General features: G+C 47.8%; 1 protein-coding gene and 1 pseudogene across 2 annotated transcripts in view; one reads left to right on the forward strand and one right to left on the reverse strand.

Moving 5' to 3' along the window:
• Positions 1-23653, reverse strand: part of Cbp53E (Calbindin 53E) — a 176896-nt gene that overhangs the window by 44177 nt on the left and 109066 nt on the right. Inside the window, exons 2-3 of the mRNA XM_089579498.1 lie at positions 20707-20792; positions 1510-1599 (exon numbers count right to left, since the gene is read on the reverse strand). Coding sequence (XP_089435624.1) covers positions 1510-1599; positions 20707-20792 — 176 coding nt within the window. The remainder of the gene's footprint in view (positions 1-1509; positions 1600-20706; positions 20793-23653) is intronic.
• LOC149350462 (programmed cell death protein 6 pseudogene) lies at positions 296-23186 on the forward strand (annotated as a pseudogene). Its single transcript, XR_016290370.1, has 2 exons — positions 296-339; positions 22552-23186. The product of XR_016290370.1 is annotated as a programmed cell death protein 6 pseudogene (transcript).

Here is a 23653-nt window from a genome sequence, read left to right on the forward strand (position 1 = left end):
CCCCCTCTCTCTAGCAGTCAGTAAAGCGCGATCGATTTAAAATAATTATTTGGACGCTGTTTTACAAGCATTCGCTGTGCCGGCGCATGGGGGGAGGGCTGCACCGAGAGCAAACAGACGAGTAAAGGGCAGCGCTGCATGGGGCAGACGGACGCGCGTGACCATGACGTTCGCTTGTCATCGGTGGACCACGTTCGGCGGTTGCCGCGGAGGCGTAGCGGGTCACGTACGCTGGTCGCGGCTGCTATAATCACAGCGCACTCTTTCCCCTTCCCACTTGTTGCGCCAGCGAGGATGAGACGACACGGCCCGCATGGTGCGTGCTCCTGCCGGATTCGCGTGAGTTCATCTCGTCTGGGAACGCGAACCTATGTCTGCAAAACGTTGACCGCATGCCGCGCGTGTGTTCAGGTCCTGTTGGAATGGCTTTAACTCATAGTCATTCGTCACTTCAGAACGCCCTAATGGTCACTGTTGGGTCTAATTATATATCGCGTCTTCATCCCCTTGTCGCATGTCCCTTAAGTGTTCAAATGTAGAGCTGACCTCGGGTTATTTATTGCTCATTCCTTACATCGAGTATTAACCTAGCTCGAAAACAGCCCTGTCTCTTTTCGTCATCAGCATGTTGTGCATGCAGTTCAGTAGCCTAGGTTTATTTTTGTTAATAAGTTTTGTAACGTTTCAGTGTCTCAGTTATTTATCGGGTACTCTCGTCGTGAATACGATGCTCATATCGCTATAATGCTAGTCGAAGTGAAGCGAAGTGTACGAACTTATGGATTTACGAATATAGCATTATATCTCTGGGGGTTGTAGTCCCTGCGATACTGTTAAGCTTTTTTTCTTTGCAAACAAAGCAGTTGTGTAAGCGTTGCAGATAGCGTGACATCAACACATAAAAATGATGAAGATGCAACGAAGTTTCGTTGGGGTAGTGTCTGCTCAATCTCGTAGCTAGTAAATCCAAATAAATCAGAATATAAACTGCAATAAAACTGAATACGAATTCAAATTCAGATGCGAACACACAAAAATAAAATATAGATACAAGTAATATGACATTCTAAAGCCACAGGCAGCGAGCAAGGTATGACTGATGCTGACAAGAATATACTCAAAAGCATATACGAATGGTGGCAATATTTTTTTTTCTCCACCCAGGGACGTGGTACAAATTGACATTTATACCCGCTTTCTTCCGTAGTAACCTTCTTTTGCACGTTCAGTGTTCGAAATTGCATTAATTTGGCAAGAGAAATTGTATCCAGCCAGGTGCACTCAACTAAGGGCCTTTTTTGTGACAAGCGATGCTGTATGCTACGGGTGTTACAGTCCATGAGAGAGCAAGATGGAAACGCCAGACTGATTTGCGCACACACACGCGTGCACTAAAACACGCACCGTAGTAAAATTTGGCATTGGCATGCATGCTTTCCGCCTCAAATATAGCAAACAATACCTAAACAAGCACAAGCATGGCGACGACACAAACGCCGAAAAGCTTACCTCGCGGATTTCAATCTTTCCGTCCTTATTGTCGTCGTAAGCTTCCATGAAGCATTCCTTGAGTTCTTCCAGCATAGACTCTGACACCACCTGCGTCAAAAAAAGGCAATGGTTAGCATATGGTATAACAGTTTGACATTTTTTTTTTGCCTTCTACAAAAGTATTGCCAGCCAATACCACCATGCGCTGGTTGGCATTAAAATCTTGATTGTTACTCTAATCTAGCATTTTACCTAGTTCTCAACACGCGAATTCAAACTGATTTCACCGCTGCGACAGCCAGTGTCTCTGATAAAGGACATTTAGCATGCCGACGATTAAATATGTTCTAAATGGGTTGGCGACTTTGCAAAAGAGAGTAGAGTTCTTATTTGCGTAGACAATGAAAGAGACCTCAGAGCCGTTTCACACATTTTAGTGTGAATAAGTAATTAGTTTATTCGGTGCAAAGTGATATGCAGAACTCTTTATAATTGTCGCCTCGGCAAATATCGTTTTTCACGAATTTCCATGTGGCTTGCTTCACGTCAGACGCACAGTGGGCTTCTCCTTTTTTAATGTCTTAGTGCGGCAAAGCACGCTTTTCAGGCAGCAACAGCAAGAACGTTTTGATCAATAACAAAGCGCAACCATTAAGTTCACTGCACGCCCACTGCTAATTAGTTACCATCTTGACGACACCAGTAAGCAGTAAAACACTACTTAGTTTATTTTCAGCGTGAAAACTGTCGCCTAGTCTGCTGGCAGTCCTTGAGGCAGTAACACAATTCCATTACAGCGTGCTTAGGGGTATTGCGCACTTAGCGAAATAGCGGAACCATAGCGCGCATGCGGTGGACGCTGTAGCGCGCATTGAAGGAGCGTCCGCACGCACTTCCCGGAAGATGGCGATGCGGCCTGGACGCACCTTGCTTAGACAGCGTGAAAGCATGGCGGCGCTCTTGAAGGCCAGTTTCAGCCAGTTTATTTATAAATAATGAATGTTGATGGCTTTCGCTATGACACCTCGTTTCGGCGCCGAAGCATGAGCTATAACCTCGCGCTGTTCTTCCCTTTTTCTCTTTGGATGTGCTCGCTATTCTAGTGCTTTAGAGGGTTAGCGGGGGACGCGGCCTCGAGATGCCGTAGCAAAATGCCAAGACTATATGTTTGGCTCTGCCACATCTTCTTACTTATTACATTATTTTTGTGTACCAGTATCAATGATTGCACTCAGGGCATAGCTGGGTATGTGCAGGAAATAAGCTTCCGTTCAAATGGCCGTGTACTTTGCGTTCTATTTACTTACTGACACCATTATCTTTCGTGCTTGATAGCGCGCAGAGCTACACTCCAACTGCTGTTGAGGGGTCTCTACCAGCACACCGAAATGTCTTTGGGAGAGACACGTGAACTTCCAGAACGTTACCGTAAAAAGCGTAACTCGTGGCACTTGCTGCATTATGAATATATCGGTATGAGGCCGCGCAGCTAAGATCTGCGTGCCACCGGTGGCTTTATTTCTGCTCTAAACTAAGTATTGTGATGCGATGTCCGTGTCTTTAACATTGGGCTTATTTGAAGGGCCTCAAGTTTCGGAAGTACGGAAAATAAACGGACGGCACTTCAGAGCGCTCTTTCTCTCCGTTCTATCTGAGGAAGTTCCTTTAAGCAGAACATGTTCACACAGCTCCAGAGAAGAATCGCTAGGGACAGACAACCACTTCCTGGGACAAATGACGTTAAAATGAAAAAACAACAACAACAACATAAGTTGTGGTAGGGATGAATGGGACCAACATAATGTTTAAAGGTTAAGAAAACAATATATAATCTCCAGCCTCTGCGTCCACTTCCTTCAAAATAAAGATAGATGTAAATTTAACATTCCTTTCCAGACACTGCTGCAGCAGCTTTTGAAGAATTTTGGCAGAATAAGCTCACATATTTCAGTTCACGCTGTCAGCCGAAATAGCTGACTTAGGTCGCATGACACTTTTAGTTTAATGTCGAATGAATGAGGGCGGCTGCATTACTGAAAATGTTTTGGTACACAGTGAACTTCTTAAGAACTAAAACATATGAGTGTCACCCGAAATACCATTAACAGGCTTTGCGTCTGTCTTTTTAAAATCAAAGTGGCAGCTGTAATGGTATCTTGTAGAGCGACTGAGAGAGAGAGAGAGAGAGAGAGAGAGAGCAGGAGAATTTATATCGAAAGAAAGCAGGGAAAGCCAGCCTGAGCCATGGCGTTCTGTTCTGCTACCTGCATTGTGGAAAGGGCAACAGAGAAGGGCAAAGGTTTGAAGCAAAGCGCATGTTTTAAGCATCAGTCGTACGTGCGCTCTTTATTTTTGATTGGAGCCGCATAAGAAGGATGTTACTAGCATCTGAGGAAGAACAGTACAGATAAAGTCATTCTTAGTGCATGTTTTTCAGTGTTATAGCAAAGAGAAAAAGTAAACTTGTAGCTATACAGCTCTGGCACGAGTCCGTGCTTCAGACACTCGGCGCGCTTGTGTAGACATTAGGTGCTGTGATTTTTCCAAAATACGGTGTTTCACTTAAGCATGCTGCAAAGCAGCGTAGGCACTATCAAGCTTCCACTGAAATCACAATGCGCCGTGTTTAAAATAACTGCGTCCATTCTAGGTTTCCGTGATTGCGCCGGCTGTCCAACTTTCCTGCATTTGGCAACAAGCTTATGTGAAAAAAAAAAAAGCTACAAAAAGTGCGACAATCTGACAGAAGCGTCATTGCTTGTTTATCCACTGCTTTCGCCGCACTAGCTTTGCTTGCCCTCAGATTAGCTCCGTCCTCCTCGTTTTTCGGGCGGTAATCCAGCGTGTCTTGGAAACTCTTCTCGGGTCGGCGAAGCGTTAGCCACTGGGGAAGCAGCCGCGCGGAAATAAACTACGCAGTGGACCGCTTCCTTTCGCTCTCCTTCGCAGCCGTGTTGTAAACGCACTGAAAGTTTCTGTCTTGTTGAGCGCGGAAGATTGCTCGAGGGCTTTTCTTATCAACCTAGAAATCAGCGAGGCGTTTTGTTGCGACTCTGGCACAGTCTGCGCCCACTGAGTCCAACAAGCGCCAATATCGTTTTACTTCCTGGTCTTAGATCGAATATCTTGGGACTCCGGCGCAAGGTCAACAAAGGTACGGTACATAGCGGCAGCTCAGTGATGTAGCGCAGCTTTTCCTCATAGTTTGCTTGATGCGTTATGAGCAGAAAAAAAACGCAGGTAATAATTGGGAAGTTTTTTTGATCACAGTTCGTTCTCGATATTCTTCACAATACGTAAAAGGTCAACGTCAGCAGGCGCTTTAATGATTTAAAGTGATTCAGGAGGCTGTTCGAGAAACAAGTTATTTGTAATCCGAAATAACGACATTTCATTTCATTTAATTACTTTAAAGGCCCCTTTCGGGGTATTACTTAAGGGGTGGGGTACCAAAAATTTTGTTACATTTTTTCGCAATGACATACGAAGTTCAATGTTGGCATTGAAGAGTGATGGGCAGGTGATAGCAGCAGCGGAGTGGGAGAGGCCGTTCCAGTCTGACGCGGCTCGTGGAAAGAAGGAGGTGGAAAAGGCTACGGTACGGGAGTTGTTTTGGATAAAGTGTGCGACTTACAATGACGTAGATTTGACATAGGTTCATACCTTGTTGTACATACTGCCATGCTGCCTACCTTGGAGCGAACTTACTTACTATATCAGTAAGTTTGAGAGAGAAAATATTAAATATCGCACCAAAATATTAAAAGTTATTTTGCAGGTACCTCCTTGATTTCTGTCCTCTTTCCAAAAGAATTGCACTCTTCATAGTCACATTTCAATGCCAAGCAGGCCACTTGATGCCGTTAGTTAGCCTAGGCGTCAAAAGCACCACCTTATAAAAAAGCCGGTTGTAGTCAATCTTACTGTTAAATAAAGCATGCTCTCACAGCAATGTTTTAATTTCATTGTTTCAAACGCTATCGTTTCAAGGTTGTGTAAACAAAACCTTCTCAAAAGTAGTCCTTTTGCAAGAGCGTATGCAAATATAAAGCATGAAGGCAATCAACTAATTAGCGAATTCCACTTCTTAAGGCTAGTTCTACTGCGCCTTGTTTAGTGAATTTTTGTTTACAATTTTTGTTTTTCAAGTCACACAACATGTTGCACCATTGCCGGTATTAGTGAGACGCTGGATATCTCGTATTTTTCCACAGCATTTGCAGAACATCGGTGATAGCGCAGTATTTTGGCTTGGTTTCAAGAATGTAGCTTCAGTTTTCATGGCGTGATGAGTTTTTCTGCCCAGCAGCTCATAATGGATCAGAGGAAATGCTCGCACCATTTAATGTTTCAAGCAACTTTCAACGAACTAAACGGTCTATTGCTAGGCTTTTTAGGAGTTGATAGGAAAACAAACAAAAAGTGGAAAGTGCCTCGTCCACTTCCATAGAAGCGCAGAAATAATTTTTCCTTTCCGGATCGGAATCTTTGCGCTTCTTTCGAATCAGTCAATCTACAAGTATGTCATGTTCCCACGAACAGACTTGGACTTAATTAAGTGGACGGCTCCATCACCCACGCTGAAGCAGACGGCTAACAGAAACTAAAACAGCACGTTACCTTAACCTCATCTAGAAATTCGACGCTGGCGAATGAAAAGAAAAGGGAACGAGGAAACCTAACAGCACCACTAACGAGCGAATCAAGGAAAGAATAAGAAGGACACATAAAACAAATTCGATGTTCCGCGCCACACAGCAGCACATCAGCATTGCTCACGCAACAGAGCAAGAAGAGGAAGAAAGAGAAGGAGGGAGAGAGAGATGGGAACATCAGGCAAGCGGCTGCAAGAGAACAAATTGAGCGACGCTCGCACGGGCGCATCGGGAAGCCAGGAGAACAGCGTCGCTGTAGCCAGAGTGATGGCAGTCGTTGTCGGGACGATGCTTCGCTATGCCGCGGCCGGCTTACGATGAGCTCACGTCCGCCGCGCTGGGTGCTGCGCCTTTACCCGCTCTGAGCACTTTTTACAGCCGCCGTTTGCACGGATTACACACGCACACACGCGCGCCAGCGAGCCGAGTTTGCGCGCCCAGGGCCATCGGGGCCGGTTCTTGTGAAATGGGCCCCACCTACTGATGGCCCGCCAGCCGCCGACGAGATCGCGTGCTCTCGTCCGTCGGTTGACACTGCCGTGAGCTCGCGCAGGGGATACGCGATGTCAGTGAACTGGAATAGTGCGGCGTGTGCTGCTCTGGTGCGCAGTAACGCAACGTCTGGGAGGCGGTGCATGCATGTCCGATCGGGTGGGAACCGAGACACGCCGCAAAGCCGAGGACGAATTAATGGCGCTCTACATAAATTGTTTGTTCTTTCTCCGGCTTCGCCTGTCGTCACGCTGATGTGTGGTGATGAGGACCTCACTTTTGTGGCGCAACCAGAGACGAAGTTTTCTCGCCACGGTTCCGTCGCGCGCACATGCCCGTGTCGTCAGAAGCCGCAACGTTTTCTTTTCCTTAGGCGGCGCGAAATTTATGCAAATAGCATGCCTGGGCACAACGTGTCCGATAAGGTGTGGCTGCACAGCTAAAACGATTAGACACGAGAAAAGAGAAATACAGAAGTCTACCACCGATCATGGCGTCCTTTGCGAGAGGAGATTCAGTTTTATTACTTACGAAAGGGCGATCACTGTTCTTGTCGCTGACATAAAACACACTTTAACCTAACGTGAGTCGTTTCACGCAAACCTTTTTCAATATTTTTGCAGTAGGACCTTTACTATCTGTTGCGAAACCCTCATTCGGGCATTCATTATTTTTAGCTAGCTGATCCTCTCAGGTATCGCTTCCAAACACTGCCTTTCCCAGAGATTTTGGAAATTCACGCAGCACGTACTTTTATCGTAGTTCATACGGTTGTAAAGCGTGTACTAGTCAGCGACGATGCGGCGTAAAGACGTTTGGCAAACAAAAAGATAAAAGAGGCGTTGACGCCATTGCCTGCGCCATAAAATTTACGCTGATTCGCAGCAACAGAAAATCCCGTTGCAAAGTCAAAACTCGGGGTAAAAAAAAAAAGCGACTTTACGGCATTGCTCTGGTAAGCATCCTGGCAGTGCAATTACGGTGCCGGTAATTTTCTTTACGACGGCATGACGCAAAATGTCTTTTCGGTGCGAAACACCGCCAGGTCGCCAACCATTCCTGCGAGCTCCTCATCACCAGCCCTTTCCAGGAACAAAGAAAAAAAGGAGGAAGAAAAGGAAAGCAAAAAAAAAAAAAAGAAAGGAACAGCCCAAGATGAGAATGGCAGGTTGCATGGCACAGGCGGTCGAGGGAACGTCGTGCCGATAAAGCCTCCACCCAGCCTGTCGGTATTGTCTCGAGCGCTTTTCCAGTTGGCAGAACTGTCGAAATGAAACTCGCCTACCCGAGGCGAGCGCGCTATTGAGGGGCAGGGTCTGTGTGGTGCGCAGCAAACGCCCGCTCGCTGGCGTGGAATGCGCTCGGTGCCTGGGAGGGGCGGCCGCTTGCCGCGCGAACAGGCGCGCTCAGCATGCTCCCTGCGTCGCCGTGCACCGAGCCGGCACGTTCGAGAGCTCGCGCCTGTTCGCTCCCGTCGCTGCGCTACCGTGCGCTGCGACCCAGCCGGATAAAGGAGAGAGACAGAGAAAAAAGGGGCGCCTGGTCGTCCACGGCTTCCGGAGCGATATCTGCCCCGAGGCGATCCGCTTCCGGCGGGGCTAGCTGTCTCCCCGCCAGACTAGACACCGGCCGAGCGCTGTGCACCTTGCCCCCATGGAGTGGATGGAGGTCTGTGGCGCTGGTAGATTTCGTTCTTGCTCGATGCGCTCTGTGCTTTTCACCACTGCGACGCGATTTTCGTTTTGCGACGACGAAAAGAGCTCTTGTCGGCCTAACAGGCCCCTGACGCCGGCCAGCTCTACCGGCACTGGAAGCGTCCACTGACGTCCAAGTTACGGACCCATTGTACGCGCAGCCTTGCCTTTTTGCGGAAAATCATATTATCGTCCATGGTGGGCGCGCAGGGAAATGGGGCAGCTGTCTGCTGTCAGCGTTCCGGCAAAGGCTTATAGCACTGCTTCTTGTTCACCCTATGCTTCTGTTCTGATACTTCGCTCGGCGGATGCGCGAGGGCGGGAGGGAACGTCGATAAAACCGGAAACAAAATTTGGTTTCAAAGAGTTACACATATCCCCCCAGACGTGGTTACAGGCTAATGCGTGGGCGCCATGACATGTCGGAGCAGCGACGCGAGTATTACTGCGAGTATTAACTGCGACAATCACAAGTCTGTAAAGGGGAGTAGAGGCAAGGCGGTGCCCACAATATTTATACTGGTGTGTTGCACGTAGCATAGTGGGCGATGCCGTTTAGTTTTACTTACATTTTCCCGTTTACTGCGCATCAATGCTGCTTTGAAGAATAGACGTCGTGGTGGCAGAAAGGAAGAATTAAAATAGATGATCCTATAAAACCCAACCATGATGTCCTAGACGATGTTTTACCAACGAAATGAAAAAGGCAACAGCCGTAACTTGCGGCTGGCATAACAAAAAAGAGAAGTGTCTCTGAGCCAGGCATCAGTCTGTCTTCCTCGTTCCGCTGTTTACCCCTGACGAGAGCAGAAAGCTTTTCCTGGCTCCACTGAAACTGTGACCTTCTTCAGACGGCGTGATTTATTCGGAAAAGGAGCTATTTCGGGCACAGCTGTGCAGTCACATGAACCATAAGGCTACCGATACTTTAAACCTCTTCCCAGCTTCGCCATGAACCTGTCTTTTTTTTTTTCCACTATGTTCCTGCGTTTGTTTTAACAGCTTCGTGTTTTATATGTCGCTATGTCGCTACGGGATTAAAAAAAAAATCTGGCGGCTTTCCAGCATTGTTAGGAGTCTCCATTGTGAGTTGTTCTCACGAAGCGAAAAACAGCGTCACCATAGTTAGATAGCAAAGTCAAGTTACCCGAGACGAGTCAACTCACCTTAGGGTAACAGGCGCAGCTTTTATAGCTAAATGGGCACGCGTTGTGTCATTTTGCGCGTCATATATCCTAATAGAGAAAGGCTTCCTATCCACGCTGGCTCATACTCGAAGACACAATGAAGGCACGTGCCGTGCTATTCCACGAACAAGATGACGTGAAAAGAGCAGTGCACCGCTGCTCCAGTATCGCGCCGGCCCCATAGCATGGCGCACAGCGAATACTCATTCCGCATTGTTCGCCCCGTCGCAGGCCTGTCTAAACAGACAAGAAATAATTCAAAAACATAACGGCGCTGGCCTCCTCCCCCATCCCGCATTCCCCCCCCCCTCCCCCCCCCCCCCCCCCCCCGTGCAATAACGACCCGTCCCTACGATCGCCATTCCACTTTTTCCCTCTTCCTATTATTCCCCTCTGCTTTGGAAAAATGAGATACCCCCAAATCGTTTTTTGATTGGCCGATTGCTGTCGGCGCAAGCCTAGAGGCGCTGTGGGGTAGGCGAGCAGTTTGTTGCATTTCGTCGAGGCTCGTGGAATTTTGACGGGAAGCACGGGAACGGCTCTCCACTGCAGTTGCTCCCTCTTTCAGCTCCTGCGCTGACTGTGCTGTAAGGGCCATTTGCTGCGCTAACGCCATTTTTTTAAAATCCCGCACGATCTCGCTTAAATAGTTTCGTTTGTATGGTAACTGATTTGCTTTCACTATCGGGTAACCAGTCCTGCCCTTTGAAAGTCTGAGGCCTCTACCAATGCTATCCATAAGCTACTGCTCTAGGCAAGCCTCATTTCTCCCCGGCCCGCGAGTGTTCTTGGCCCTGCAACCAGTTCAGTGCCTTCCTGTCGTCTTCCTGCCGTACCCACTCCGTTTGCACTTGGGTTTATTGGGTTTTAACGCCCCAAAGCACCTCAGTCTATGAGGGACACCGTAGTGAAGGGCTCCGGAAATTTCGACTACATGGGGTTCTTTAATGTGCACTGATATCGCACAGCACACGGGCATCTAGAATTTCGTCTCCATCGAAATTCAGCCGCCGCGGCCGGGATCGAACCCGCGTCTTTCGGGCCAGCAGCCGAGCGCCGTAACCACTGAAGTTTGTACTGGCCTGTTTGTACTTTAGTCAGCCTGAAGTTTTATGAAACGTCCCAGGATTCAAAGCGCATAACATCCAAATAGAACTCACTTGAGAAAGTCCTGTGAGGGAACCACTTGTGTTGGTTCTATATGATAATATACAAGTACAGTTGTTGTTGGAAGAATGTCACGACATGAGCTCGCCGAACTGAACATCATTCTGCAGCACAAGACAAAAACTTGTACTGGGCGAAATGTACCGTGATAAAAGCCGATGGGTAACCTGTGCGATACTGAAGTTTTTGTGGCCGCGAATTGAGGCACTGAATACGTTAAAATTTGTTTAGTACATTTTTATTTTTATTTTAGAAAAAAGTGTCGGCGATGCAGTCCTTGCGCCTACGCTTGCCTAACTTCTCGTCCTTCATCGGAATGCTTCCTTACAGGTGTAGAAGTCTCGACCATGGGCAACAGCGTAAACTCGCCAAGGGTACTTTGATGGTGGTTTGGTTTATGGGGTTTAACGTCCCAAAGCGACTGAGGCTATGAGAGACGCCCAAGGGTACTTTGATACGCGAGAGCCTTAGTTGAGTCGGAGCGAAGCGGTCGACCGTCATCAGTGCCTCTGGTTCAGTCAGTTGGTGCATCCGCTTGAGCACACGAACAGAAGAAGAAGCAGACACAGGAGTTATATGGGGGAGATGTATGCGCAGAAGATGCGGAGGCGGCAAGCTCTTTAAGGCCAAGACAGCTGACCTTGTCCTCTCAGCAAACTCCATGACCTCACCCAAGCGCCAAGAGACGAAACAGGCAGAAGTTGAACAGGAGCATCAATGCCCGTAGGCAGCGCTTGCTCTTAGGGCTGCTTAAACATCCCGGGACATGGCGACCGAGATATCGACAAAGCACGCTCGGCGCCTCCGGCAGAGTGTTGAGAGGCGCTAGTCCGACTTACATATCGACGCGTTAGCAGGGCTTGGTTAAGCTCGAAACAAGCCGTGCCGCCCGGGCTCACGATGCAGTGTGGAAGCTATGGGAGCTACGTGTTCACTTAAGCCGAGAGGGACGTCCGATTTCTCGGGAGTTTAACGCGTTGACGATGAGGGCTCGGTTAGTTTGAGAAGAATGCCGGTTCAGGCTTGCTTGCGGCCCGTCGGCAGGCTCTCTGTGCTGAAGGTACAGTTCTGCGCCTGGCCGGAAACATGAAGCTTAAGACGGAGGAACATGCCAAGATGTCACCTGTGCACCTCATTTGCAGGGTGTGGTAATTAGTCATTTTTTCCCCCCACAGTGGGTGGTATTTGGGACTTCAGTGCACAGGCAGACAAGTCCGGGATGTCCTATACTTTTCTAAAATGCCCGCTGAAGAAGCTCTTAATTGCGGTTTCTTTCTTTCTCATTGGTATTTGTTTTATTTTTTAATTAACAGCTACTGCACGACCAGTTAACTGAGTTGTACGTCAGCAGCTGGATCGGAGGCTGGCTTAACGCTCTATCCTTAACGTTACTACGACATCTGAACTTGTTTATCTGTGCACGTGAGAGCGATTCTGATGCTCATGTGCACTGCTCTCAGAATTAATAAGATATTTCCGACAGTTTTTTGCACTAGTGACAAGGAAAAGGAAAGGCCATACCTTACAATAAAATAAAGAAATTTGGCACGATTTCACGAAATGAAAGTGCTTGGGAACAAGGGCGTTTCGTTTCATTTTCTTCAGCAGTGAGGTGAAGGCAGCGTCGCTTTTTCCTTCTTACTATCAAATTTCTTTCCTTGACGGCTCTTGGGGCATGAGAAACATAATGCGCATTTCTGGAAAAAAAGAAAGGGAACCGCTTTCTGATGCTCATGGGGGTTATCAACGGCGCACGCCTGTAGAAATGCCTATGAGCCGCCGTGTGGCTATACGATGCCAATGGTATTTTGTCTGGCACCGGGCCATGACCATAAAGCTTCCCAAGTGGGCCCTTCGGCAGCTGGCAGAAGAAAGTGCGCAGTCGGTAAAACTGAGAAGCTTGGCAGCTTCGCAGAAAACGTTTCGGCGCTGTATTCCTGGACGTCTTTTCGTTAGAAGCCACTGAAGACATGCATCGCGATCTCAACGAGTGTTGTCAGTAGTGTTTTTCCTTGTCTCGACTTGCAGCATAAAGGTCGGCTTCATGCCGCAAAAGCAATATGGCTCACATGTTTTTTTCCTTCTTTATTTATGTTGCTCTTTTCTTTTTGCGCGTTTCAAAATTGTTATTGTTATATTTCGTGTTCTTGCATTTCTTTAGAGAGTTCATAAAAGTGGGCCGGTTCCACACCGGTTACCTGATGTCTCATTGGGACATGGTGATCTCAGGCCTGCACAGGAGTTGGGGGAAACGAGGCTCCGGAGTCCCGGAAGACAGAGCTTCTCATTGTTATGAAGGTGTATGGCACTGTTGAATCCATCAAGCTGTGGCTGGTATTCCATGCTCTGGCATCGAAGGGGTCGGCTGAGTCGATGTTGTGTAGTCTCCTCGCTATGACCCTCATTTTCTATACGTATTCTACATAGCCTGCACGAGAAGTCTTCCCTCTTAGACTTAATCCAACGCATCGAGTCTTTTTTTGAAACAGAGTCTTCTTTTGAAATCGTCGCCTAAGTCCACTGGAACCTGAATCTACTGGACGTGCATTGTCGGGAGTTCCATCCCGATCACAAGAAAACGTCCGACTTCTGCTAATCAGTACTACAGCGAGGAAAAGAAGACACGATGTCATGAAGGAAATACGCCACCGTACGTCAAGTCTACAGTCGGCATTTGTCTCAGTACTATACCTTTAGAAAATTGAAATAGAAATCATTTACGCCTGTCGCAGCTATTCGCGCTAGCCGTCTTAAATGTAGCCAATGATTATGTTGGCGGAAAACAGAGTTTATTAACTCCTCACTAAGAAAAATTCCAATTCCTTGGGTTTCAGCTCGGCAGCAGCGCATGAAGGGCTTAATGAAAGGGCACTTTTGTATTCTAGCTCCACATGAAAGTGCGCGCTAGAGTGCCAGGAACTACAACTGCTGTCTAGGGCTCGATAGCAAAACCGCTGAACCCATGTTGGGTTATTGACTCATGCAACATCTGGATTGTTCTGACAGTATAAATTAGCCACCTCACCGTAGAAGGCGCACTGCGGATCGTACGAATTTGGAAACATATAGCTGAATTTGACAGGGTTGATATAAGTATTTTATTGCAAGTTCCTTCGGATGGCCCCTTGCGTCCTGTTCAGATTTTCGTCCGGTTCGGCGTATACTTTCCTCGTTAATCTCAAATGTTGGAGTAATGCTCAATAGCTTTATAACGGCTCTGAATAACTATGTTCCTGCGAATGTTGGGATGGGAGACCCGGGGTAATAGCGCGTGGGCAGCGGCTTGAGCGCTTTCGTTTCCAACATCCGCAGAGTGTCCTCAGATCCATTTGACTGTGGACTTAAGGTCTTTGTCTTATCTAGTTTGAAGTATTGCTGCGCGTTTACCAATCCTTCCTCTGTTTTAGTTTCTAAATGCAGTCTGGGAGTCGGTAATTATGCATGAAAGCTTCCGGGAAACCACCGCCAAAGGAACCGCCGCCTTCTCCTCTTGGGCGATTCCCTGGAATAAAATTGATGCCTCATTAACTAATTTCCCTACCGCATCCGTGCACGCTATGGTTGCTATACCGTTGACCGGTACCGCCGCGTCCGCGTAAGTTGCCTCTCCCATCCCGCCCCATGTGCTCCTGACGGCCTTCGCCCTAGAACTTCTTCTTTCCTTATGAAATTCCGGGTGCATGTTTCTCGGAATGGGCCGCACCTCGATCTTGCTCCTATGCTGTTCTTCCAAGCCCTCTGTCCTCCGTAGACCTCTGGAGGGTCAAATGGGAGGACAGTTGTGTTGAACCTTTCTGTAAGACTGGTACTTCTAGCGGTCCTACTGGTACATCGCATACAAAATATGGACATTGGTCATGTGGCAGACAGGGGGTAAAATGGCTTTATGTGTGAATAATAAAACCTTAGGCTTAAGACAATGTTGCAGAAGAAGAAGAAGAGAGGAGGACTATGTATTTGCAATATTTTTCCAAAGGCGTCCCGAAACACGATCTTGCCATTTCTATGAGAACAAACGAAATGGAAATACTTGGGTGCACCCCAAACAATTTTTCTAAAGAGGAGTATTGAAGGGAGATATCAAATGTGCAGCATTTCTCAGTTGCTTTTCTCCTTAGCTCGCGCTTCTGGCGAAGCCTTAAGCGATGCTGTGTTCATCGTGGCCACGCCGTTTCGATGCATATTAATTAATGTATCCTACGGGAGCCCATAAACCGTCGGAAAAATGGCCGTGCGCGAACGGCATTTGTGATTAATGCACGTGGCACTAAACAATATCTTTCCAGCACCGTTGCGAGAGGACGCATGCTCACAAGGGTTTAGAACTGGTTCACACGGCCACTTCACTGCGGCAGAAGCATGATCCCGCACTGATGCGCATTGCGTTACATTTTTATAGTTTCACTGCATCTAAATCATACCGAGCTGTGATTATGCATCGGACGTTGAGATTACTTGAAGGAACGACCTGTTGTTGCCTGAGCAGTTGCTACCATGAATCGTAAGCAGCGTACAGTCGTCAGCCCACTTAACACGAGCGCTTGATTGCGCGTCTTGCACGGATATTACAGCCCCTGAGCGCTGGGCGCTGAGTCTGAGACCATGCTGCACGGTGTGTTTGAAGAGTTTGGAGACAGCTCATGCACTGCTTCCACCCCAATATTGCCTCAGACCCAGCGGCCGACGCCCACCGGCGCTAATATCGGTGGAAGACATGCGCTCGAGCGTTCGTGTTAAGCGTGTTGACGATGGTACATGCATGCAATACCGCCAATGGTGCTTCTTGCAAGTGGCCACAACTATCGGAAGAGGTGTACGCATCACCCTGTTAGCACTTGTCGCGCTTTCTCTGTAAAGCCGGTGTCAGTAGCACTCGATGAAGAAGACAAACACGTAACCGCATTACGGCTGCAATTCATTAGTCGCATGTGTGGCAAAGCTATCTTCGTAGCGGGAGTCTTCGCTACAGCGTCCAGCGAAGCCATTAGTAGAACAGTGCACACATTTCGCACGGCATAACCGCAGCGCATGATTGGGTTCACGACTCTTTGTTTTCTTTACCCGGTTTCCGTTTTGGAATCGAGCGCACCCTTGCTTCGCCCCGCCCAGTCCAGCGTGCTCGCTTGTAATGTCACAGTTGACCAGCAACTGCACTGTGGTGCGCGACGTCATATGACGCTTCAAAATGTGGCGAAGATATGTTTAGACGATTAAGCACCAGAGGAGTCAAGTCAGTAGTTTACTTGTGCGCTGCACTTGCGAGCTTTACGCAGTGCGTAAAGCTCGCAAGTGATGCCACTCCACTGCGCCAGGAGTGGCATCAAGACTCCCCACGGTCTATGAATGTTAAGTAGAGAATGACTTTTCTGCATATATGGACATTAGCTACAACAGAATCACCAGCAACACAAAGCTCTAACGCCTTTAAACGATTCACCGAGAATCTCCCAAGTTTTTCTACCATTTCTTTGCTCAGAACAATGACTTACAGAAAGCACACGTGTTCAGGCTAGAAAATGAACGACGGCTTTCAAGCACACCCATAAAATGGTTTTAGCAAAGCTGGTGAAGTATAGTGAACTTTTTGAGCCGCACAGTTATATCGCTGTGACTGTAGCTTGAATGATACACACAAACAAAAAAGAAAGAAATAACGTGAAATGACAACGAAGCAATTCAATTTTTTTTTCTCTTTCTCTATCGTGCGGACTGCTTCTAAATGAGGTACTTCTCAATAGGAAGTGACACGACGCTCTAACTACCTCTTTCTGAACAGGCGTGTACACTGTTAAAAAAAAAGAAGCCAATTTTCTTCAGCGAGCGGGATGGCGCTCATGTGAGGCCGAAGGTACCTCTCGCCGATCGGCACTTCTGCTATTGTGAACAACCGAACAAGAGGAGAAGAAAACGAACAAAAAAGAAAGCAAGACAAGGCGATGTATGCGTATAATGCGCGCCCCCTTCAGAGTTCCGCGCACCTAAGAAACATCGCGCTATGAAATCTTTCATCGTTGGTCTTTATCAAAAGCGCATTAACGAGTGCAGCTGGGACCCTCTTCAATGCGCGGAGATCTCAGTAATTCTTTTCATCGAGCGATTGGTTTAAAATTGGAAAGCTAGCTTCTTTTTTTGTTTTCAGATGGCTTATAGGATTAAAAGTTAGCTGGCTACAATTTTGTCCCGGAGAGAAACAGACACTGTGCGTTTTTGACGTTCCTTCGTGCTCAAAAGATCGAAACGCCAAATGAAGATGAGAAAAAGAAAACAGAGATGAGGAGGTCAAGTAAGGCACCAATTCTCCGAGCAGCGAGTATTTTTATCCAGCACTAATGACGAGTTCACACTGAGTTAAGGACAGCATTATTTGGCAACGCAAAAGCTTTTTGAGCTGCAGAATCTTATAAAAAAGAAGCAGTATTGCCTTTGGATGCCACTTCGTACTTTTTGTCCTGCGTAGCGTGTTTTATTATTGGCCTTTTAACGAGAGTTTGCGGATGCGTCACGTTGGCTTTTATATCTTTTATCGAAAAAAAAAAAGCTTATTAGCGAACGATTTCGGATGCAACTAACGTGCGGTCAAGGTTCTTGCTAAATAAAGAAGAAGCAGCCCTTGCGCGCCAGTCTTTCATGAATGAGACCATTCGGAATAAGCCGCCGCGGTGGCTCAGTGGTTATGGTGCTCGGCTGCTGACCCGAAAGACGCGGGTTCGATCCCGGCCGCGGCGGTTGAATTTCTTTGGAGGAGAAATTCCAGAGGCCCGTGTACTGTGCGATGTCAGTGCACGTAAAAGAACCCCAGGTGGTCGAAATTGTCCGGAGCCCTCCACTACGGCGTCTCTCATAGCCTTAGTCGGTTTGGGACGTTAAACCCCATAAACCAACCAACCAACCATTCGGAATAAATGCGTGCCCGCATAGGCACCTTGATCAAGCATGCCTCACTTTCCCGCAAGTAAAGACACGCCTTGAACCGGCCAGTAAGCTAAGTTACTGTCAGCATCCCCTCGGGCTACCTGCAGTGAGACTGCATGGTCTCAATAGTCTCTGTAGAGACTATATAGTGCGTGACTGCGTGTTATGCAAGCCTACACAATGCCACAGTACTATGCTTTGAAGGAAATGAAGGCGCACGCTCAGGTGTCCACAGAACACGTGCCTATTTCGATCCGACTTGCCCTGAATCATCGTTTCTTTAAGATGCTGGCGCTGAAGGAAAACAAGGATAGATTATTCTTGGAATTTTCTTGGAAACCTGTATGCATTATTAGAACAGGCACTCTGCTGGTCGCAGTGCGTACCGTTTGCGGTGCTCTTTGCAGCGTTGCGCCCGCTTGAGTGTGTGCGTCCTTTCTTATTTGTTGAAGTGACTTAGCGAGGCAGCCCGATCTTTGATAAGAATGCTAAGAACAAACGTGTTCCAAGAGTATGCGCATCTCGTTCGCGCTGAGAGCCCTCTACACGGGCTCCGCTGGGATATCGGAAGTTCACCCTGAAAAGCAAGGCCACCTACCTTGAACCCAGCAATTTCTGCCTACGAGGGTCCACAGGAGGCGTGAAAGAGTAATGAACCTGCGCCGTGGTTGTTCCCGCTTGCAGTTACACACCGAAGAGAACAACAACAACAAACATAGTACGGATTCTGTAACAAATCTAAAATCTAGGAACGTCTTTGCAGTGGTAGTTTTCTGAAAAAACAAAATGACAAGTGGAGGGAAAAGAAAAAAACAGAAAGAGGAACAAAGTGTGTATGTGTGTGTGTGTGTGTGTGTGTGTGTGTGTGTGTATGTATATATATATATATATATATATATATATATATATATATATATATATATATATATATATATATATATATATATGGAGGCCGAAGACTTCTCCGCACAGTGCGGACAGCTGCCAGAGAAAGAAGGGTCAAAGTGTTTTAGAGTTGCCGGGCACAGCAAAGTATTTGTATATAGGCGAAGCAGAAGCCCCTCCTCCGCCTTTGAGAGACCTTTACACGGGCGGGGATAAAGACTATGGCCAGATTGATAAAGTAAAGAAATGTCTTTAAACGAGTAAGCTGGAGTGAATTCGAGTATATATATATATATATATATATATATATATATATATAGTTGCAGGAGGTCTTGTCGTTCAATGGGCCAGGAAGACTTGTAGAAGAAGGGGTCACAACCTTGCAATTATCTTAATTTAATACCGACAGTTTCGGACGGAGGACCGTCCTTCCTCAGGGTATATGGGAAGGAAGGGTTCGTTATATATTTGAGAGAAGCCAACAGCCACAGAAACCAAAAAACACGTGGGATTTTTTTTATTCATTTATTTAATTTGTGCTGTTTATCAATGGAGAATAGTACCAAATATGTTACCGCTTAAAGATAATTGATTAGAAAAGCAGAAGAAAAAACAACCACATGCCGCACGAATATATATATATATATATATATATATATATATATATATGGAGGTCGTGCGGCATGTGGTTGTTTTTTCTTCTGCTTTTCTAATCAATTATCTTTAAGCGGTAAAATATTTGGTACTATTCTCCATTGATAGCTGATATATATATATAACATCTTTTGTCATTGGCCAGCCCTTGAATCACAGGCGGGGCCCGGGTCGCTACTCGCGGCGGCTTGACTGCAGAAACGTGTTCTGGTTTAATTGCAAATAAATGAGCCGTCTCGCGGGATGTGTGGTGTCGCCGCTGTTTTCTGTCGACCTCATTCGGTGCTGGCGACGGCAGAAATGAGTCATGAGCGCTAGCAGCGCAGGCGGTTGGCGTTCTGCTCGAAGGCGTCCGTGAAAGGGAGAACCATTCAGCGCGTTCCAATGCAGAGGCGGAAAGAAACGGCAGCTCCTTTCTCGGCTTGCATTGCCGCTGCCGAGGCTCTATTTTGCGCTGACGCAGACTGAGCACAAAGGAAAATGCTTCCAGGACTAATGGACGTCCGTAGTGAGAAAGAAGGAAAAGAAATAGAAAACTGCGTTTCGGTTCCACAAAGAGATCGGTTTTCGATGCCATGATTTATGAAGCACCTCAGTGCGCCAATATTCACAATAGGAAACCAGGAGGATATGAAAACCATCGCACAGACGTACTCAGATCAGTATTAAGGCTTTGTTTGACCTTGAAACTCCTACCGGCGCAGATTTATTCCTCCCTAAGCCTTCTTTGAATGCAAGGAGCGCATCGTTTTAACATTGAAATAGGTCAAGAGGGAATTTTTTCTCCTTTCTTTGTCCCTGAATTTAGATCACGATGACGCACTGAGGTATAGTATGGCAGACCTTTCACAGGGGCGAGTTGGCGCTTCAGATTTTCACGAACTAAACGGCGCAAAGTTAGCGAAGTAAAAAAAAAAAAGACTAGCTGGGCATGTCATGTTTGTGAAAGGAGTTCAAAGTAAACGTAACACATGGCTCTGATGGAGTAAAAAGTTTCGATCATGTTTGTTCCCTTTTCGTTTTTATTTCAATCGTCTTCGTCCTTTGCGGCTGCCAGTAAGCTTGCTTTTCTCTAAAACTACCAAATATGCAAACCAAGCGTTGTGGAGATGCTCCTGCAACGTATACTCAACGGAAATGCAATGCGCGGCAGGGCCTGCCTGCTGCGACACCCGCCATGGCCTTGAGCTGATCTGGGACGAAGCACCCATGCTGGTGCTATCTGTTTCCCGACTATGTGCAAAGAATTTTACCACTGTAAGTGCACTTGCGTGCAACAGTATTTTGTAGGAACTGAAACCTATATTGGCCGTTGTCAGTACGAGGCGAACGCCACCCAAATCCTTGCTCTGTCTGCCGTACAAAGTGAACTTCGACGGCAACGGCAAGACGCCCAGTTATTTTATTTTCACTTTCCTTCACATTGCCGTCTTCCTTCCTACCCTCGATACATCACTGAGTTCCGCGGCTTAGCAGGCACAGTTTCACGGGCCGCAGATCAAGATTGCTGGGAAGGAGAATCGCCAGCAAAAACAAAAACAACAAAAGAGAGCAAGATTTGGCGTTTACCTCCGGTCCCACATCTGACAGGCTTACGCTGGAGACAAATTCGCGGAGAAAGTTGTCCAGCTCTCGTCCTTCGATGAAGCCGTTGCCTGAAAAGAGAACAACAAAAATACGGGTCCTTTAGCTTTGGCAACGACGTAGGGAAAGAGAGTTTGAAAAGCAAAGCCGCATTTCCCGACAAGCTGCGTGAGTAATCAATACAATTTGTTGCTTGCATTTGTGTACTTCCGCTTAGATCAGCGGGATGGGCCTCGACAAACGCGTTGAGGTTAGTGGAAAAACAAAAACAAGCCGGCGGCAGGAAAACGAGCGCTGCAAACCGTTTAATGCCCTTCTGCCTCACGATTTCGCGAGACGCCGTGCATTCTCTTAGGGGGGGTATCTGCCAGTCACATGACGAAAGCAGTGTTTACACTCTAGAGTCTACCTGCACTAGCCCACACTTCCATGAACCTCCTACGCTGAAAATCAATTTTTAATCTGGCCGCGCAAGAATCGCCTCCCTCGTATGTGGTCGGAGCAGCTGCTTCAATATTGACGCCGAAGAGAAAAGAAAAAAATACATATTTAACATCTGCGCTCTCTGGAGATGGTTCCCGTGCGACCCAACAGCTTTACTATTCAGTCAGGTTATCTGTTTTCTTTTACTACTCTTTTCTCGCCGCTCATATATTTCTGCTGCAAGGTCTTTTTGACACATTTTCTTTGAGACGTAAACCAGCTGCTTGGATATACCGTACAGGCACACCTTGATTCTTGAGAAATAACAGGAGTTTCTTGCTGACCTCATTTTACTGCGGAAAAAGTGCCGGTGTAAGGTTTTCGATCTTTTTTTCCCCAAGAAAAATACGTCAATTTTTTGTTCTTCGCTGACCTATCAGTGAAGAGGAAGCTATATTAGGCCCGTTTGCGTATCGCTTGCTGGAAACCCAACAATGCTTGCAATACAGCACTGTCGATGCGCATGCGGCAGTTTATTTCTGAAAAGAAGAGTAGGCAAGTAGGTACGTCGAGAGATCAGCAAGCATTTTTGAGGCTTAGTTACATGACTGATCAATAATGACGACAAGAGAGCAGCATCGTTTCAAGTGGATGTCTTACTCACGGAACAGAGAAAGAAACGTCTTGCTCTCCTTCTCGCAAAAGCCGTGAGCTATTGCTTTAAAGAGTTCCTGCCCACTACGCGCTGCATGCTTTGCGCAAGGTGCCTGTGAGCGTGTCTACAAAGAAGCGAGTAGACGTGGGAGAAAGATGGAAATAAAGGGGGCAGGGAGAAAGATAGAGGACGGGCGGATAGGCTGCGCAGGCCGAAAGTTTTGACGCGGCGCCCAGCTCGGCTTTGGCCTCGGTGGACATCTCGCTAGCGTAGGAGGAGGGGTGTCTGTTCTCTGCGCCGACGTGATGTATGGTCCGCCGGCCTGAAAATTTCCGCTGAGCAACGAGAGGCACGCACAGCTGCTGCTTCGCTCGCATCAGCGGCTGCTTCAGCAGCCACCCCCTTTTGTCCGCCTTTGTGCCCGTTTTTCTACTTCTTCAGCGCGCCGGCAGCGCCAGTTTATCCCCGTTTAGGGCTTGTCTTCCTCGCGCCAGGCCTCACACGCAAATTCGACGCGTAACAGCCAAGAAAGGAAAGGAATGTGCGCTAGGTGATCGCGGGGTGTTGTCGAACGCTATACGGCGTGCTGTGATGAAGTACGCAATTTTACGGCCCGGCTCGCGAGCGATCCCGACTGCTGACCGACGACAGTGCCGAAGTAGCGAAATGCCCTGACGTCGGCGCCACGCGCAGAGAGCACGGAGTTGGCGCGCCGATCACGCGAATGCTTTTTTTTTTTTTTTTTTTTGCAGTTGCGCGCTCTGCATCCTCGCGAGGCTGTCACGCGCAAGCTGGGGCCGGCGCGCTTCGAGGACGAGGCAGAGAAATCCAGGAGGTAGCCTGAACGAAGACAACCATGGCGCACATCGGAGGTCAGCCGTTAAATCAGCAGTCCCTGCGGAACACCTTCCTGGCCGCCGACCAGGGCCACAATGGCGCCATCGACTACCGCGAGCTGCAGATGGCCCTGTCGGCCGGAACCTGGCGGCCGTTCAACATGGAGACGGCCAAGATGCTCGTGTGCCTGTTCGACCGGAACCACGACGGCACCATCAACTTCGACGAGTTCAGTGAGCTGTACCGCTACGTGACCGAATGGTCCAACGCGTTCCGGCACTACGACCCGACCAACATAGGCAACATTGATCAAAACGAAATGAAGACCGCGCTCAAGGAGTGCAACTACGCACTCAGCGACCGCTTCCACGCGCTGCTGCAGCGCCGCTTCGAGCGCGCGGGAAGGGTCTACTTCGACGAGTTCATCCAGGCTTGCATGTTCATCAAGGGTGCCACGGACGCCTTCCGCCGCTTCGACCGCCAGAAGACCGGCGTGGTGAACATCCGCTTCGAGGAGTACCTCGTCATGCTCATCGTGGTGCTCGCCTGAGCCAGCCCCCCGCCCCTTTCAAGCTGGGCATGCTTCTTCAGACACTCGGGCACTCCTTCGAGATGGTGCCGCTAAATCCGTCCTCCGTAATAAAGCACGCGTGTCCGTCGGCTGCCTCCCCAGTTTTGCCTGATGTCTCTGTGAGTACGGCTAATGCAAAGGAAGTGGTTCTCAGCTGCATGGCTGCTGCGTTGACGACGTGTCAGCGTGAGGCGGCAGAACGTGCCGAGCAGTAGCTTCAGCAAAAAAAAAAAAAAAATCTAATCAATTTGTTATTTCATTTCTGAACAAAGCTGCCTCAAATATTAAAGGTCGGGTTTAGAATAGACAGGTCGCAATAGAGAGAGAGAGAGATCAGGGCGACGTAACTCTTCCGAGTCAGAAAGATAGATCAAAAGTACTTCCCGAAGAACGTACGCGAACATGTTTATCTTCATCGTCTTTGTACAAACGTCTTGGCGTGTATG

Source organism: Amblyomma mixtum, chromosome 3, assembly GCF_055824585.1.
Source record: "Amblyomma mixtum isolate Tamu chromosome 3, ASM5582458v1, whole genome shotgun sequence".
In the NCBI taxonomy this organism is placed as follows: domain Eukaryota; kingdom Metazoa; phylum Arthropoda; class Arachnida; order Ixodida; family Ixodidae; genus Amblyomma; species Amblyomma mixtum.